The sequence below is a fragment of the Vitis riparia genome, chromosome 18 (genome assembly GCF_004353265.1).
Source record: "Vitis riparia cultivar Riparia Gloire de Montpellier isolate 1030 chromosome 18, EGFV_Vit.rip_1.0, whole genome shotgun sequence".
NCBI classification, from domain to species: Eukaryota; Viridiplantae; Streptophyta; class Magnoliopsida; order Vitales; family Vitaceae; genus Vitis; species Vitis riparia.
Genome location: NC_048448.1, coordinates 8424151 through 8441460, shown reverse-complemented (window position 1 = coordinate 8441460; position 17310 = coordinate 8424151). Strand labels below are relative to the sequence as shown.

The 17310-nt window shown below is 37.1% G+C and overlaps 3 protein-coding genes across 3 annotated transcripts; all 3 read right to left on the bottom strand.

The window, feature by feature from the left end:
• Positions 1 to 558: 558 nt before the first annotated feature.
• Positions 559 to 4081, bottom strand: LOC117907988. The gene is made up of 2 exons (XM_034821693.1): positions 3790 to 4081; positions 559 to 1374 (listed from the first exon to the last, which is right to left on the bottom strand). The coding sequence occupies exons 1-2, from the start codon at positions 3994 to 3996 to the stop codon at positions 1009 to 1011; spliced, it is 573 nt and encodes a 190-aa protein (XP_034677584.1). The 5' UTR covers positions 3997 to 4081; the 3' UTR covers positions 559 to 1008.
• Positions 4082 to 6036: 1955 nt separating this feature from the next.
• On the bottom strand, positions 6037 to 9809 carry LOC117907662 (probable inactive receptor kinase At5g67200). The gene is made up of 2 exons (XM_034821288.1): positions 8188 to 9809; positions 6037 to 7137 (listed from the first exon to the last, which is right to left on the bottom strand). Exons 1-2 carry the CDS (start codon positions 9605 to 9607, stop codon positions 6569 to 6571), a joined length of 1989 nt encoding a protein of 662 aa, XP_034677179.1. The 5' UTR covers positions 9608 to 9809; the 3' UTR covers positions 6037 to 6568.
• A 5388-nt stretch (positions 9810 to 15197) lies between these two features.
• LOC117907502 (uncharacterized protein At4g06744-like) lies at positions 15198 to 16880 on the bottom strand. Its single transcript, XM_034821050.1, is given in 4 exon segments — positions 15198 to 15550; positions 15553 to 15720; positions 15723 to 16575; positions 16872 to 16880. Coding segments are annotated over 4 exon segments (1383 nt in total).
• Between the last annotated feature and the right edge of the window lie 430 nt (positions 16881 to 17310).

Sequence of the window (17310 nt, the reverse complement as noted above, 5' to 3'; positions counted from 1 at the left end):
AGACGAATTTGGACTAACATTTTTTGTTTTTCTTTCCAGCACTGTTTCATGATTTTCTCCATCTAAGCTGTCCACTTGGGACTCAATTCAGCATCAGAATCCAATTTACGTTAATAGAATCCTGAGAATCGACTTTCAGATTTGTTGAAAAGATCAGAATTTGATCTTACGAGTCGAGCTCTCATGGAGGCCTCAAGGGAATGGCAACGTAACAGTAGTAGACATGTAAGTGGGCAGCCAGCATTTCCGGCCGTGTAGTAAAGAAGGTGGTTGTGGTGTGTCTGTCAGCGGTGGAGAAGTAAAAATGGCTATGGCTGCTGCTGCAGTCGAAATGGCAGTTCTGGGGAATGCAGTGCAGGAGCTGATTTGGTTGGGCTGTAAAAATTTTCGATCTGAGAACTTCAAATTAACTGAAAGTCAGATAATGACAAGCACTACAAACTGAAAATCATCTAAAGACAAGGATTAGAGCTCCCAATTATCTCTCTCTCTCTCTACTTATGCATATCTGAAATCTGGATAAGATACAAGATCTTGTAAAGCAAATGCCACCGGGTATAACAGGAAAACAAGCATAGATAGAACACTATAAGATCACAACCAAGTCCACAGGCAAAGACAATCAACAAATCCTGCCAAGTAGGCTGAGTATGATATAGGACACCACCAGAACATAAAGCACTGTTGCAAACACTAACAATATTACTATGTCAAAACACCGCCAAATGCTTCATCCAATTATTTGCCTAAATTCTACAACAAAGGTTTTTCGCTATGAACATACAAAACTCTAGACTATTATACAAAGAGGATGTGCCTTAGAAATTCACTCCACTTCAGGTAATGCATGGCCTCTAAATCAGGCATTCAACTTGTTTATGGTCACTACGTCTGGCATGTGTGGCTAATAAATAAAGCAGGAACTGAAAGCAACAAGACATTCAAACCAAATACAAGTACGATGCAGTTCCGCAGTCATACACTAAGAAGACCAAGTACCCTGCAAAGTCAGATTTTGCAACACCAGTATGCATAGTGCTCATCTTTGCGATGATTGCTAACGAGACCTCCACATTGTAAACAGATGAAACTGCTACCATCTGAGAATGCATCCAACACAATTTGTCTCCTACCAGTTTCAGCCAGTATGGAAGTTTCATTAGAATCTGGTGCAATAGATGGACTAACCACATCATGTGGTGAAGGTTCAGCATTGCAAGGCTCGACTTCTGCAATTGCACACTCAGCAAACAAACAAGCCAACTGATCAGCAGCAGCATTGGCTTGCAGTCTATTTCTATATAGCTCACGAGCTCGGTGTAGAGACTGAAATATAGCCTCATCTCCACCTCTGGTTCTCATTGCCATAACAACCTGTTTCCAACACTGCATAAGTACTCAAGATAGAATCGTTCAAAGGACCATTTCTTGTATTCTTAATATATTTATGCTTTCTGGCTCTTAAGTTATATATAAAATGTTTCCATCATTTTTTTAGTCAATCAATGGTGCAAAGAACTTAATAGAGAAATAGCAATACATGCATGCACAAAGCAACCAAAGGGGTTTGAATCATACAAGGCTATGAAACCATTATAGAATTTCAAGCACACTGAAAATCCATTGAAGGAAAATTTGAATCTTCCGCACACACAATGAGTACATAAACATAAAAAGAATTACAATAGAAACAATCTATCTCCATCATCTAGTATGATGAAGAGCCCCTAAAAGATATTCATATTCTTCTAATTTCATGTAGTCAAAAGTACAGTGAGTAGAGAAATGTGCTACACAATAAAATGCTTTGCACTCTATGGCCCTATTGGCATGCAAAGAGTCAAGAAACGGAATGAATGAAACATAACCAATGGGATGCAACATGCAGGCATTATTTCACTGACTTCTCCAATTTTAGGGACAACTCCAAGGACTACGTCACAGGCAGTATCCCTTACCATCCCCCCTCTCTTTTATCCATTTTCCTATGACAGGCACCTCATATATGGGCAGTGTCAGAACTAGATTATACCCATAATTAGATTAGCTGCATATTTGTCTCAAATGATGCTTGTATTTTGTATCCTTGTCATATAGTAGGTTGGGATAAATAAAAAGCCATCATGCATTGTTGATATGGTTTTCTCATCATTCTGACAATGATATTTTGAGAGGTGGGGGCTCAATAACTAATAGTGATTGAGAAAGATCTAAAATCATGAAAAAAATATTGCAGGGTGCAAACATTAGTTGACAGGTTTGAAGGAAGAAGGAATTGGCTTGTCAAGATAAAGTGCAAACAGAAGTCACTTGTGTATTCAGAGAGTTAATAGTTTGGATGATAGTGCGAAAATCATTAAAAAAAATCAGAGCCTAAATGATATCCTAGAATATTTTCAGGAACAAAATTGTTCTACAATCAAGTCTGAGGGTAGTCCAAAGTACTAGAATATTCAATCAAATAGTTCAGCAGGGAATACATCATGAAGGAGGACCATCTAAATAGATTCTCTCAACACTATTTTTCTAATTTGTGATCTAAACATGCTTCCCACTAACATAAGATTCTTTGGTTTGAAGCCCTTGAGGCCTAGCTCAAGTGGTAAAGGGATGGGGAGGGTTTGTGGGAGGTTCAAGGTTCAAGTCCCAATGGGGACAAAAATTTACCTATAAAAAAAAAATAAAAATTCTTTGGTTTGAAGGACTTAGGATGACAGATGGCTGATTAGTACTTTTAATTTGATGGGGAATATGGAATTGGTTCTGATAGTTCCACCTTGAGCGTTATCCAAGAGTTTTGGGTAACCATAGAACCCAATTTACTGAAATTTTCCAATCAATTTCATGCTATTTAGGATCCATTTATCTGTCGTATGGCTGATGTAAGTTGCACTCTCAGACCCATCAACAAATCACAAGTGAACTATTTATTCATTTGATTATTTGATAGGTAGATTACAAGTGACTTTATGGTAGTCTCAAATTCCCTTAAATCTATTCATCTCTTGCCCTTTTAGAGTTCCCTCACCTCTCTTGATCTAAAAATGTTTGTAACAGTGATCATGTCACTCCCCTGCTATCAAAACTTTTACAGAACTTTATTTTCTTCTGGAATTAGCGCTTACTGTCATGAAATTCATTGGGTGATTCTATTTGCTATCCTTCCCAAGCAGTATCTTTCTTATTTTAGTTGGCATGGTCCTCTAAGGCTCTCTCCAAAGTCAAAGTTATTTGCTCAACCTGTACCCATAGCACTGCCAGCCCATGGCAAGAAGCTCTTTCTAATGTTAAAGCCATTCGGAATAGAATTAGATGGGTCATCAATTGCAAGTAACTCACCAAGATTTTGATTCTTAACATCGCCAAAGATGGGTGCAATGTGGGCTTTAACCCATACCAATCACGGTAGCAGGCGATCAAAGATGCCCCTTACAGTCCCACAATCACCCAACCCAGATGCCTCGTTAGGACATCCATCCATTTCTCCTGTGAAATCCATAACCCAGGCACATGTAATCATCATTATCTCAAGAACAAAACCCTTTCCGCAACACTGAATACAGCAAGCCATACGAGATTACCCCAGAAATTCAGCCAAAAAATTACAAAATACATCTAAAAATCAGAAGCATTAAAAAGAAATCTTCTTTCAGAGGAAAGGAAAAGAATCGAACCATCAAACATAGGGAAGCATTTACGGAAAGAAGTAAAGGAAGAAATTAAAGAAATAGGAAAAGAAGATAGATGGAAGAAAAAGGAGTTGGTAAATTGAATGTGGGGTGGGAGTACCGTTTGGAGGGCCTGAGAGGGCTTCCCTTCATTGATGAGTTGGCGAGCCAACGAGAGTAAGTCTTTAACGACGTCGTTCTGGTTGGTTCCCGACGCCGCCGTTTCTGTATCCATCATTTCTGAGTCCTCCCTGTCCATGGCATCTGATCTAAATTTTTCTTCTTTCCCTTTTTCTTCCTCTCCTTGTTTCTGTCTTCTTCTTTCCATCCTAGGTAATTAGCAAGTATTTGTGTTGCGACTAGATGTTTCCAGCAATTTCTAGCAGGACCCCTCACCCCGCACCCCCTTCTCCTCGTCTCTCACCAAGGAAGATTTTTGGATTTGCAGAGCTTGGTTTTGGGTTGGCCCTCTTCCCAGTATCTTCTTGGGCTATGATCTGTCCTATGGTTATTTAAGCCCATATACCTAATTCTTCCGTCCTCTTAAAGGAATTCCAACCCAAGTCCAAGCCCAAGTTCAGCCCTTTAGGCAATAACTTCATTGATTTTTCATTTTTTTTCTTTCTTTTCTTTAGTTTTATTTAATTATTTATTTTGTTGTGCTTTAAGGTCAGAGTATAGATCAATCAAAACAATAAATTAATCATAATAATTTATCTAAGATCACAGACTTGACCGTCCATGAGTTAGGGTAATGGAAAAAATATTTCCCAATCTATTCTAGTTTTTGTCAATTAAGAAAGAGAGATTGGATTTAAAGTAAAAATTATGGACAAAAATCCTTTGAGACAATTTATTTTTATTATTATTTAAATAAAAATTATAACAACAAATCATCTTTTCAAGAGACTATTTCTAAAAATTCTTTAAAGAAAAATTTATCTATTCAAAAGATGATTTCTATTTATTTATTTATTTAAAAAATCATATATTAAAATAGTCTTTTGAATAGATAATTTTTTTTAAAATAAAGAAAAATTAAGAGAAGAAATCGTCTTTTGATTTCTTTAAAATAAAAAACAATCATGAGGAAGACAATTTCAAAAAATTAACTTTCTTTTTATGTTTTCTTATTTTTAATAATTTTTAACAAATAATGTATTTTAATAATAAAATTATTATAAATATATGCATTGTAAAATTAATTGATTGTATGTTTATTATTATTGATATATTATTTATAATTATAATATTTATAAAATCTCATATTGATTAAAACAATATTTTGGTTTTTATCTCGAATTTTATCTTTCAATTAATTTAATTTTATACTCATTTTTATTTCTACTATAAGTAATAAATATTTTAATTTTAAAATTTTATTTATTATTATTTTTTTCACTTCCACATTACTTCTTAATATTGTTTTTAATAACAATTATTTTCAATCAGTCTAAAGCATTGAGAATAAATAAAATTTTAATTTTAAGAAAATCACTTTTTGAATAAACAATTTTTAAGTGATATAGCATTGTGCTATTCACTAAAAAAATAAGAAAACAAGTACAATAATATAATTATTATAAATATATGTATTATAAAATTAATTAATTTTATCTACTAAATTAATATATAAAAATTATTATAATTATTGAGATATATTATTCATCAATAATAATATTTATAAAAGTATAAATTATGTCTAGCATCTTATATTTAAAAATACTATTTTATATTAAGTTAGATGTCAATTTAAAAAATATTTTGGTCTTTATTTCAATTTTATATTTAAATTAATTTAGTTAATTATAACAATAAATGGAAACTAATTTAATTTTATATTATTTTTTATTTGTAAGATAAATAATAAATATTTTAATTTTTAAACTTTTAAATTAAGAAAAAAAATTTATTATCAATTTTATGTGAAAATTGAGTTTATAAAAATTAAATTTATTATCATTTTATTTTTTTTAATTTATTAAATAATTATTTACAAAATAAATAATTTTGTTTTGTTTTAATTTTTAAATTACTTTTATTAGATAAATTTTAAAATTATAAATATTAAATTTTAAACTAAAATGAACAAAATATAGAAAAATAAATTAATTTATTATTCAATCTTGCTTTTGACACCATATTGAAATCCAAAATAGATTCAAAAAGAAAAAGAGATAAAATGAAATTTAGGATTTTTTTTATATTATGAATTCTCTCTTGAAAAGAGATACGACACCATTAAAATTTAAACAGATTTAAAATGAGATAACGATTAATCTACTTTTACTTCTAAAAGGAAAAAAAAAAATTCTAATAAATATAGTACGTAACTGATAAGAGATGTAGTAGTCGGGCCCTGTGATACAGGAAGTACGAATTGGGATGCCAATGACAAAACCTGAGCGATCCCTGTTGATTGCTAAGACCTTTTTGGTGCGGACATAAAATCTTCATTGCACCTAACCATATGCAGATTCCATTCAAGACAATACGTAAGTAGATGAGCAATAGATCACTTTGCCATCGCACTTAATTTTTGCCTATAAAAATGGTCTCATTAGTGTTTTCAGAGATTGGTATACACATCGCCATTAAATCTTTTCACAGAATGAAATTCATCGATTCCCTTGAAGCGATGGCAGGAATAAGAAATTGATGTCAGTGGATTTGGATTACTCGTTCTGCAGCTAAAACCATATAATTCTCAATAATCATCACGTGGGGCAGCGCTGCACGATACCTACAGACACTCAAATATAGAAACCCACGAAATAGAGATGAAGGTAGGACCGCGCAGAGGAGAAAAAGGCAAGGGAAGTTGCATGGCCTTTGTTTGCTTCTTTTTCACCTTTTTCCTTTTTTTCTTTGCATTACAGACGAGTGTGGTACAATAATAGCTAGGACAACCCAGTGGGTGGGTCCAACTCGTTGTCCTCCATTAATACACTCTCTTTAATCTCCTGTATCATTTTCAAGACTTGCCACATTGTGGGCCTCTGCTCCGGCGAGGTCACACTACAGGCAATGGCTACTTCAAGAAGCATCCCCATCCTGTTATCTTCCCCATCATCGTCGTCCCTGGTGGACCTAACCCAGTTCATCATATCATCTGGCATTAGAACCGGATGCTGCGATGGAGGTTTACCCGTTAGAAGCTCCAGCAGGAGAATGCCGAATGCATACACGTCGGCTTTAGACGTTGCTTGCCCACTGGGATTTCGGGTTTCGGGGGCTTTATAAGAGGCGGAGTCGAGATCGTCGTCTAAGGAGGGGGAGGCGAGGACGGCGAGGCAGTAGTCGGTGAGACAAGCCTCGAAGTCAGGGCCGAGGAGGACGTTGGAGGACTTGAGATTGCCATGGACAAGTCTCCATGCTTGATGTATGTAGGACAGACCTTGTGCCACGTCCTCTGCTATTTTCAAACACGATGTCCAGTGAAGAGGCTTTGCCCTCGTTGACTTTGAACCTGATCGTGCACATGCAAATTCAAATTTAAAAACATTCTTCCAAAAAAGGATACCGATATTTTATCATTATTCTAAAATAGAATCAATTCAAAGTTTTGTCTATTTTATCTTAGGAGGACCATAATTAATTTCATTGGAATGGCTCGTAACTGATTCTCCCCTACAGTGGCGAAAATACGATGGATCAAATCAAAAACTAAGGCGAAGTTATTCTATTGCCAGAGCAGATATGTTACTTGTACAGTGTTCAAAGCGGATCCTGTCTGATGCATTGACTGATAGTGGAAGCAACACATTTGCTCCGGTTAAGTTCATTATTGCACGGTCAAAGGTAGCGAAATGCTAATGCCGCTAGTTTTAATTCTGTGGCAGATGGGACCGACGAAATGAAAAGCCAGAAAAAATCCACCGGGATTCTCCCAAATCCCAGCCGACAGCTAAGATATTGCACATTAATACGGAGGGCGTCTATGTTAAACACCATACATAGTATAGGGAAGGTAGGTGGTGTCCCACGCGCCTGATGCATTCTAAATAAAGATGATCAACGGCCAAGATTCAGGTGTCCTACTGTGGCTCCGTCGCTGGCTGAGCAATCAAGTAATGGATCAAATATAGTACTACCCCTAGAAATCTGATTTGGAAAAAAGTGGTATCAGGCACTTTAATCACTTCACTAAGCTGACTCAAGTCTCGCGAACCAACGTGTTATTCAACTATTGAATCACAAGACCAATTCCCAACGTAGACAGCGGCGAGGTTCTAGGTGGTATTGGTGGAAAAGTGAGATACTCCCAAATCTAAGAAACTTCAAAGTGAGTAATGATGAAGAGCCCAGGAAAGAAATTGGTAGGAATATTCAATACTAATATGCCACGCAATCATCCACGAGGATATGATTAAATTTTCCATGTTTACGTGGCTATCCATGGTCAGAATCAGTCTCAAATCAAACAAAAACTGGAATCGAAAATGTGGAATCACTGAGTCCAACCGAGTCCAAGAGGCTGGACAGGTAGTGACCCAGTGAGTAGAGGGTATGACGTTACCGTGAATGAGGGAGAAGAGACTGCCGTTGGGCTGGTAATCGTAGATGAGGAGTCTCTCTTCCTGGGCCTGGAAATAGGCTCTGAGCGGAACCAGATTTGGGTGGCGAAGTCCACCAACTGATTCCATGTGACGCTCGTACGTCTCTTTATCTGTGATCGCTGTTTTACCGGCGTCGAGTCTCTTCACGCTGACGATCAGACGGTTATCCAACACCGCTTTGTAAGTGGTCCCTATGCTTCCTCTCCCCAGCAACTCAGCTGAAGCCCTCATCAGCTGTTCCAGAGTATACAGCTGCGCCTCCCCTGCACAAAATACTAAACTCCCACTCTTCGCCACTTGCATTCCCTGTACCTTCTTCACCTTCTCCTCCAACTCGTTCTCTTCTTCTATTCTCATCACGGCCGCAGCCTGGGCTGTTGCTGCAGAGTCAGAAGCCATCGTCGGCGCTGTGTTCCTCTGGTTTCGCTGTCTCTTCATTGCTATCACAAAACAAAGAAGTGAACTAATCAGAACGAACACCCCAGATGAGAAGCCCAGGATCACCACGGTTCTCTTATGATTCTTCGGACACGGTTGAGCCAACTCAACACCGTGCACCTGCTCGTTTTGCCCAAGACCCACTGGCGGTGGTGGCGTGGCGACCGGCGCTGATGGACTAAAAAAGGGTTGACTCGGGTGGCACTCTTTGTGAAGAATCTCACCGCAGAGACCAGGGTTCAATGCGAACGCAGACGCTTCAAAGTGCAACAAAGTAGGTGTCACGGGTATGGCACCGAAGAGGTTATTACGCGAAACATTAAACGTTTGGAGAGTGGACTGGTTGAGTGGAGGAATCGTTCCGTTGAACCGGTTCGACTCAAGTCGCAGGTAGTATAGCCGATCTAGTTTTGTTAACCAAATAGGTAAAGGGCCGGTCAGATTATTGTAAGAGAAATCAAGGGTTCGAAGCCGATGAAGCGACGAGATTGAAGGTGGAAAAGAGCCCGTGAACGAGTTGTGATCAAGAAACAGAGCCTTGAGATTGAAGAATTTGGAGAGATCTGGAATGGGTCCAACGAGCGAGTTGTTCTGCAAACTGAGGACTCTAAGTTGGTCGAGACGACTCAATGTGTCAGGACCAAAAACCCCACCGAGATCGAGCCCTTCCAGAACTAGGCGCACCACTTTCCCTCGGAGGCATGCGACTCCTTGCCAATAGCAGTAATTGAGACTGGTGCTTGCAGTGAAGCGAAGCTTGTTACCCAAGTCGGCTTTGGATTTGAACATGACAAGGGCAATGGCATCAGATGGTGGTAGCGTGGGCGAGGGCGAGGGCGAAACAGCATGCGGTGGATGAGTGGCAGCAGTGGAAGAAGCAGTCAAAAAAGCGACCGAGAGAATAAACAAGCACGGAGCAAGAGACTGTATAGGATTGAGCATTTTTAGTGAATCAGAAAGAGAAGCCAATAATGCCAGCTGAGCCCTGTCTCTCTACAACTTCAGCGGCATCTACTCTGATCATGCATTTCGTTCCCTGTTAGGGTTTAGACTTGGGAGAGTGAGGAGGGAATGGGGATAGAAGAAAGGTACGACACTAGTGAGCAAGGTGCAGAACGTGACAGAGCAGCTGTCGGACTGCAAGCTCAGAATCACGTGAAGGTGGACAAGTAAAAAAAAGAGGCGAGCAGAGCAAAGTCTGTCTGATCCCGTTGTGTTAAAAAATTAAAAATGTTATCTGTACGGCTTCTATTACACCAAAATTTTAACAGCTGCTTCACTAGGCCATTCTCTTTTTAAGTTTTAACCTTTTAATCTTTTATGCTTTATTTAACCGCCCTACCCCCTCTTCACCCGCCCTTGTTTTGATCCCTTGTCCAAATGATTTGGCGAATCAAATTCAACTTTACCCCACGTTTTCTCCTTAAAAGAAACAAATTTCTTTCTTTCCCTGTTATTTTTTATTTCCCTCCGCCCTTTATACTTGATTGAAGAAAGGTATTTCACGATCTGGAGACCGCAGCCATGGGCTTTTTTAACTTCTTCAGTTTGGAAAAAAAAATTGTACTTTGGAAAAAAATTCTTAAAATATAATAGTTATAAGACCATTCATAAATACTTTTTCACTTCGAAAACTATTTCTTAAAGATACGTCTTTCATAATTTTTATATTAACTATATATACTGAAAAAAATTTAAAATTTATATTAAAGATGTCTAAAGAGACACTTTTTCATAATTTTTTTATTAATCATATATATTAAAAAAATATTAAATGCTAAATATATATTTTGAAGAAACATTTTTCACGATTTTTATATTAATCAATTATAAAAAAAATTAAATTTATACTAAAAATATCTATTAAAATCTTTTAATACAAATTTAATTTTATAAAATTATAAAAAATATTTTTTGAAGAGATACCTTTAATATAAATTTAATAATTTTAATAAATAACTAATATGAAAATTATTGAAAGTGTTTCTTCACATAGACATTTTTAATATAAATTTAATTTTATAAAATTATAAACAATGTCTTGAGACATTTTTAGTATAAATTTTAATTTTTTTTATTATACAATTGATATAAAAATTATGAAAAACATCTTTTTTAAAGACTTTTAATATAAATTCGATTTTATAAAATTGTAAAAGATGTCTTTTTAAGAGATAGTTTTAATATAAATTCAAATTTTTTTAACCTATGTAATGGATAGTAAATTTAATTTTTTTTTAAAAGCGTTTCATTAAGATTTGTAAATATTTTTTAATGTAATATATTATAGAAATTAATTTTAAATTCACCATACGATTGTAAAAAATTCCAAAGCCATTGTCCGTGAGGATATAGCAGGATTCACGTACACAGGTACCCTCAACATTTACGGGTCCATCCATCGATCTAGCCAGATAAAATGACAAATTTTGATTAATGCTTTTCATGCACCATATATGATGTCCAATTCCCTATTCCTTTCTGGCTGACCTCGTCAGGTCACTTTCCACCACTTATTAACTTTATTGTTTTAATTAATAGAAATTCTGTCGGATGGAGTTTTCATTTAATTTAGTTTAAACCGAATGATAAAAGTAATGCTATTCACTTCTATAAGTCTATTATGTGCACATGTATAATGGGAATTTGGCTCTTCCAATTTACCACATACAACCATCTTTGAGACTGCCCAAAGTTTCAAGCTATATATTTCTTTGCATTTCGTCACTAATATTAAGATTTCCTACTATTTATAATCAAGATCCTTGTCTCATCTGTTGGCATGTGATTAGGGGTTTGACTGCCTGTCCACTGACAAATATATGTTGTGAGCTTCAAGCATATATTAGTTTATGAGGGTTCAATATCTGTCTGAGTTGAGGGCCAAATGATGAATACGCTGACCGCTCCCTCAGCCAACAGCATCTAGGTCTCTAATTAAATCATGGATTGGGATAGGTTATGCCATGTGAGGTTAGCTTCTTCCTGGTTTGAGTTGGACTCAAATAAACCTAGACCTTTTATAATCCATTTTGTATAACTTTTTCTGGTGTGTTAATTTCACACTGGTCAACTAACAAACACACCTTAAGACAAGTTAATTTGCCCAATATAACCAGTGAATTGGTTTAGAAAACATGCAAAATATAATTGTCAGCGTACAGGAGTACGTTTGTTGTTCCTGCAGGTTAGATCAAAATTACCATAAACACATTTACTAATTAAGCTTAGGTTTTATATACTGTCAGAAAAATTCATAGCAACAACAGCTGGATGGTTGGGGAACTTTCTTCTAAGTCATTGAATAGCCATTGAAACTTGGGTTGGGTTTGTCAACACAAACCCTCCAAGTTGTGCAAGTGTGTACATGTATATATATATGTATATACATATTTCGATTCCTTGAAGAGTACTTGCAAAGAAATTTATTAGTGTTAGAAAGAGGATATAGGAAGACAGCTAATGATACTAGACAAACGTAAGGTAAAAGCTATGCATCAACCAAAAGAAATGTCCTCCATAAGGCATTCTGAGTCAGCATAGTTAGATACAAATCCAGTACCCAAGTTAAGTGGGGGACAAGTTTTGGGTAATTTCCTTACACAGTTGGTAAGTTCTCCAAGAAATCAGTCATTCAACTCACGAGAAGTTGGAAAAAGACAATTTTGTGGAGTTGTATTGCTAATATCCAACTGCAAATGGATAAAGTCAATTTTAGATATAATTAGTTTGCTCCTGTTTCCTTCACCTTCTAGGCTGGAGATTGGAGACATGTTCCATGAGGTGGGCGTGGAAAAAGGCACAGTACTGATTGTGGAATTGTGTGCTTTCTTTTCCCAAATTATTTGGTAGAATGATCGAAACAGTGGGCTCAATTATTTTCGTAGCAAATTTAGGGGGGCATGTGGATGTAGACAAAAGAAAGACCCATCAAATTTGATGGCCACTTGTTCGTCTTTTGGCATCATAGTACCTTGCCTGCAGGATTCCAAAATTGACGCAGCTTGCACTGGACTTCCATCAGCATGGAGAATGGCCATCAAGCGTGATCATGCAATTGAAGGTATAATTTTTATGTTAGATTCAGAAGTTTGAATCAGCCTTTATTGCACTAGCTAGGCAGGAAATTTCAAAGGTCGAGCTCTTCATTGAGTTCGGGTACTATATTAGATTAGTAGATTTTTGAGTGTTAATGTGCTTCATAAACATGGAGACGCTAATGATACTTAAATCACGTTAAAATCTCTTCAGCTTTTTTATTTCTGAATGTGTGTGGTTGGGTTAACATTTTGAAGGCTAAGTACGCATTCCAAGCCCTCCACCACACCACATGGTGTGCTTCCTCTCTATTTCAATTCATGCTAGTGAAACATATAATCATGGAGAAAAAATCTAGCAGCGGGGTATAATACAAGAAATCTCTTCCTCCAACGAGTTTCTGTTGCCCAAGCGGTCATGCCCTCGAGAAGCAAAGACATGTGGGTGCAACAGTCGCCTTGCCTATGAGCTGAACCTTCGTCTCTTTCTATATATTTGAACAGGGCAAAATTAGAAACAAAAGTAGAAGCACCTTAATTAATATAATAATGTTGATTATTGGTTATTTTCATATCCACTTAAAATCTTCATTAGAGTCAATTACCACTTCTTTTAACTTAAACTATGTGTGGTTAACTAAAAAAAATGCGCTTATGCTTTTTAGGATTTTGTCTACCTGAGTATGGACAAGAATTGCACCAGAAGTAACTGCATCGTCCTAGACTTGGAATTGAGATAGTAGATTTCAGTGTTGTGAACAAGAAGCTATTTCTGGCCCATTTTGGTTTTGCCCATATGATGAACTTTCTATATTGTTTGTTGCAATTCCAAATCAGCAGTTAAGTGATGAAACAGCAAAAAAAATGTTACAGGTTTGGATTGATCCATATTGTTAGCATCAATGTTTTGAGAATCCTGACTCGGTTCTCCCTTTTGGCCCGTTGGGCCTCCGGACGGGCTATTTAATAGAGTTGAAAAGTCGAGCTTGTTGGGAATGTGGGATTTGATGGCATGACTTCATGGCACAAAGAGTGAGCACCAAACCACCAGGGCCTACAAAAGTTTTGTTACCCTGTTGGGAGTTCAAATATTTTCCCACCTTCTTGCTTTCATTTGTAAGATAAACTTGTAAAAAAGAGTGGTAATTTTTTTTTTCAATAAAAAAAAAAGGAAGGAATTTTAGGCTTAAGAACTAAGACTACTATTCACCGCTTAAGTAGTTTCACTAAAGCATGCATTAATAGGCCAACTAGAATTTCTGCAGTGGCACCATGTGCAGTCTATTCATTCACATTTTTGAGATGCTTACTCTGATGATTAAACCAAAGATATGATCAAGGGCCAACAAGGGTTAACTGCAAGTAAGCCATGACCCATCCAGACGAATCTGATCTCGTTTGTGAACTTACACCCTCAAATTAAACATATGGCAACTTACTGGCGCGGAAAAGAAAGCAGTACTGCAGGATAACTCCAGGGTTATTTTCTTAATACTGATTATAAAACATTGGAAACTTGAAACTTCCACTAGGTATCGGATGCTCACCACTAACAATAAAAAGATATAAAATCAAGAGCAGTGACCAGTGACAATGCTCTGAAATAAAGATCACATTTTGAATGATAATTTATTCATTAAACGGTTCTTCCTGAGCTGGACTGCATGGTTGCAGCAGAAGATAGGATTGGAATGATTTTTCTTTAATTCTGTTCTATATATCAACAACTGGAATTGGGGAGATGTAGAGGGTTGGAGAAAATGGTTCTCAGTGGATGCCAGGACTAAAAGGAGTGAAGTTATCCTCTTGCAATGCTTGTATACTCTTGCAAATCGTATTACCAACAACACGAATTTTCCAATGGTCTCTTCAATATCCTTTGGAATATAACCTTTTCTTTTGGCATTTTTCAATCTACTGTTATATTGGGCTGTCTATCCTTTAATTGCAGTGACACACAGGAAGGAACTATAACTGAGCATTGTTGGTAAATGCAGGAGCATTCAAACCTTAAATTTTGGTCCTGTTTACCCCTGGGAGAAACCTTGTACTATGTGTACATGTCAAATTACATTTGAATCTCACTCTACATAGCATAATTTACTCATAACCTTCCTGCCTTCTGGAATTCAATAGAGGGTGAGGCAAAAGGTTCTCACATGATAAAGTACGTCCTTTCAGTTTTGCAGTTCAATGTCAACGCTGGGCTGGGCAATGGGAGCCAGTTTCTTTCATGGAACATTTCATAGGGTGCAAACAGACTGTATTTTTTCCCATACCAAACCTGCAAGGTTTCTAATAGCAATCGTGTTACTGAACCACATAACGGTTTCTCTCCGATTACATGTAGCGGGGTACTCAAATATCATGTCTAAAGTGTGGAACTTTGTGAAGAGTGTATCAAAATTGACTACCAGATGATTGATTATTTCTTGATTTCAGCTCATTCCATTGAAGAAGTGAAAGAATGACCCTGCATACATGTTCAGAATAATTCAAAGTGGTTTGCATGAAAAGAGAATGACAAGGCTAAGCAGCCATTTTAGGGAATCAAAGAACCCGGAGAACCAAGATGCCGAGGCTTGCAAGGAATGTGAGTTCATGTAAGGACAGAACCTTGTGTACTGAGATAAATCTGCGCATTCAGCTACGGATCTTCGAAATGGCAGATCAGGAATGCAGTTCTTTCTAATATCCAAGAGCCCCTTCCAAATCAAGCTCCTACATGCTAGCCCTACTTGCATAAAATAATTATCATACAAAGACAAGTTCAACAAAGTTGGGAGTTGACAAAGCACCTCTGGCACCATTCCATAGAAGAGGTTACCGGCAAAGTTGAGCTCCTCCACTTCTCCAGGCAACCCAAGGAGAATGGTATTGGACCTGTAAGCCGATTGTTTCCTACATCGAACACCCTCGCCTCCTTTAAAAATCCTATCTCAAGGGGCAGACAACCAGTTAGCATATTGTTTAGGAAGAGAACTTCAGTTAGAGTGGACAAAGCTTTGTTAATGCTTGAGGGATAGGACCCATGAATCCGTTGTTGGCTAATATAAGATAAAGAACGTGAGTGTTGCCCAGGTTATCAGGCAGCATCTGCCTGAAATTGTTATCTTTAATGAAGAGGACATCAAGATTCTGTGAAAATAATTGAGATGGTACGGACCCAGTAAAAAGATTGAACCGAATATCCAAGAAGGTTAGGCTTTTAATTCCCAAAATTGCCGTTGGAAATGAGCCTGACAATTTATTGTTACTTATGTCTAGCTCGTAGAGATAAGGTAGCTTGGCAATATCCGGAGGGTTGGTGCCGGCAAAGTTGTTGGAATTTGCATGAAAGAGAGCAATGTCTGGAAGTTGGTTGATGAAGCCATCGAGGGTGGGGACGCCAAGCTGGAATCCGTTGAAGTCAATGGAGGCGAGAGCAATGGCAGTTTTGTTGTCTGGTGGATTGTCACAGTAGAATCCTTTGCAGCTGCATATGTCCAAACCTTGCCAGGATTTGGTGATGCCTAGAGGGACTGAGGTGATTATGGCCTTGAATTTTTGGATGACAGGGTAAACCACAGCGAGCCTTTGGTCGTCAAAGACCAAAACTTCTGGTCCGACGGGAGGTGGTGGTGGAAATTGCAATGCAAAGTGGGGAGGAAGTGAACAAAATGGACTCCAAAGTTTCTCCTTTTGTGCTCTGTTTCCACCTCCACCTCCACCACCGCCTCTGTCGCCACTGCCGCCACCAATAGTGAGCTCCAAAATTTCTCTGCTGCTACTCTCTCCTTCAGTATTGATGGCAAGAAATATGAGGCATATGCACAAGGTTGAAAATTTAGTACTGATGAAGAAAAGGCCGCTCGTCGTCTCTTTTCTTCTATTCTGAAATTAATCAAGAGATATTTGACAAGCAGAAACATAACTAGCTAGGCAAAGAATGGCCTAGCAAAAACAATAAATGGATCTTGGTGGAGGAAGCAACTGCTCCAATTTTTCCCGCCTAAAATGAATAATTAATGTTCGGATAGAGAGGATAGTTTCCAGAAAATGAAAGTGCATTCTCAAAATTTATTTAACTAAATTAATCTGTCTGTCATAAAACGGATGAAAATTAAAAGATGAAGAGGCCCATAGTACACTTCCATTCACTGCAAGTTCTCTGAATAGTTTGAGCACACCAGAGCCATTTGTCAGACTTTTCTTGTTCCTCTAGCGTCAGTTCTACACTGTTTACTCATTCATCCAAAAAATTAAAACTAATTCAGTCTTACTAAAAGAAGGATCTGGCAGTTCAGTTAGGAAAATTTATTTGAACTTCACATTAATCCTTAATCAGTGATGGATAATTCCAAGAAAGCTATTCAACTTCTTTATAGGATTTTTTTTATTGAAAGTTAGATTAAATCTTTTCATTGCAATGAATTCCAATCTTAGATACAAAAATTCCAAACGCAACAGATGTTAAATAGTTGAGAAACAGACACACATGTGATTTACGGCTACTGAATGATAAGAGAGAAGAGAGGGAGTTTTGGGTCAAAATGACCCATTTTTAAAACTTAATGTTGAAAACCGGCACATTTTCAAACTATTGTTCAAAATGACCTTTTTGATGCC

Coding starts and splice junctions, on each gene's coding strand:
- LOC117907988 (XM_034821693.1), bottom strand. CDS start 3,996: ATGGAAAGAAGAAGACAGAAACAAGGAGAGGAAGAAAAAGGGAAAGAA. Junction 1,375..3,789: donor CCTCTCAGGCCCTCCAAACG/GTACTCCCACCC, acceptor TGTTGGAAACAG/GTTGTTATGGCAATGAGAAC.
- LOC117907662 (XM_034821288.1), bottom strand. CDS start 9,607: ATGCTCAATCCTATACAGTCTCTTGCTCCGTGCTTGTTTATTCTCTCG. Junction 7,138..8,187: donor TCTCTTCTCCCTCATTCACG/GTAACGTCATAC, acceptor GTGCACGATCAG/GTTCAAAGTCAACGAGGGCA.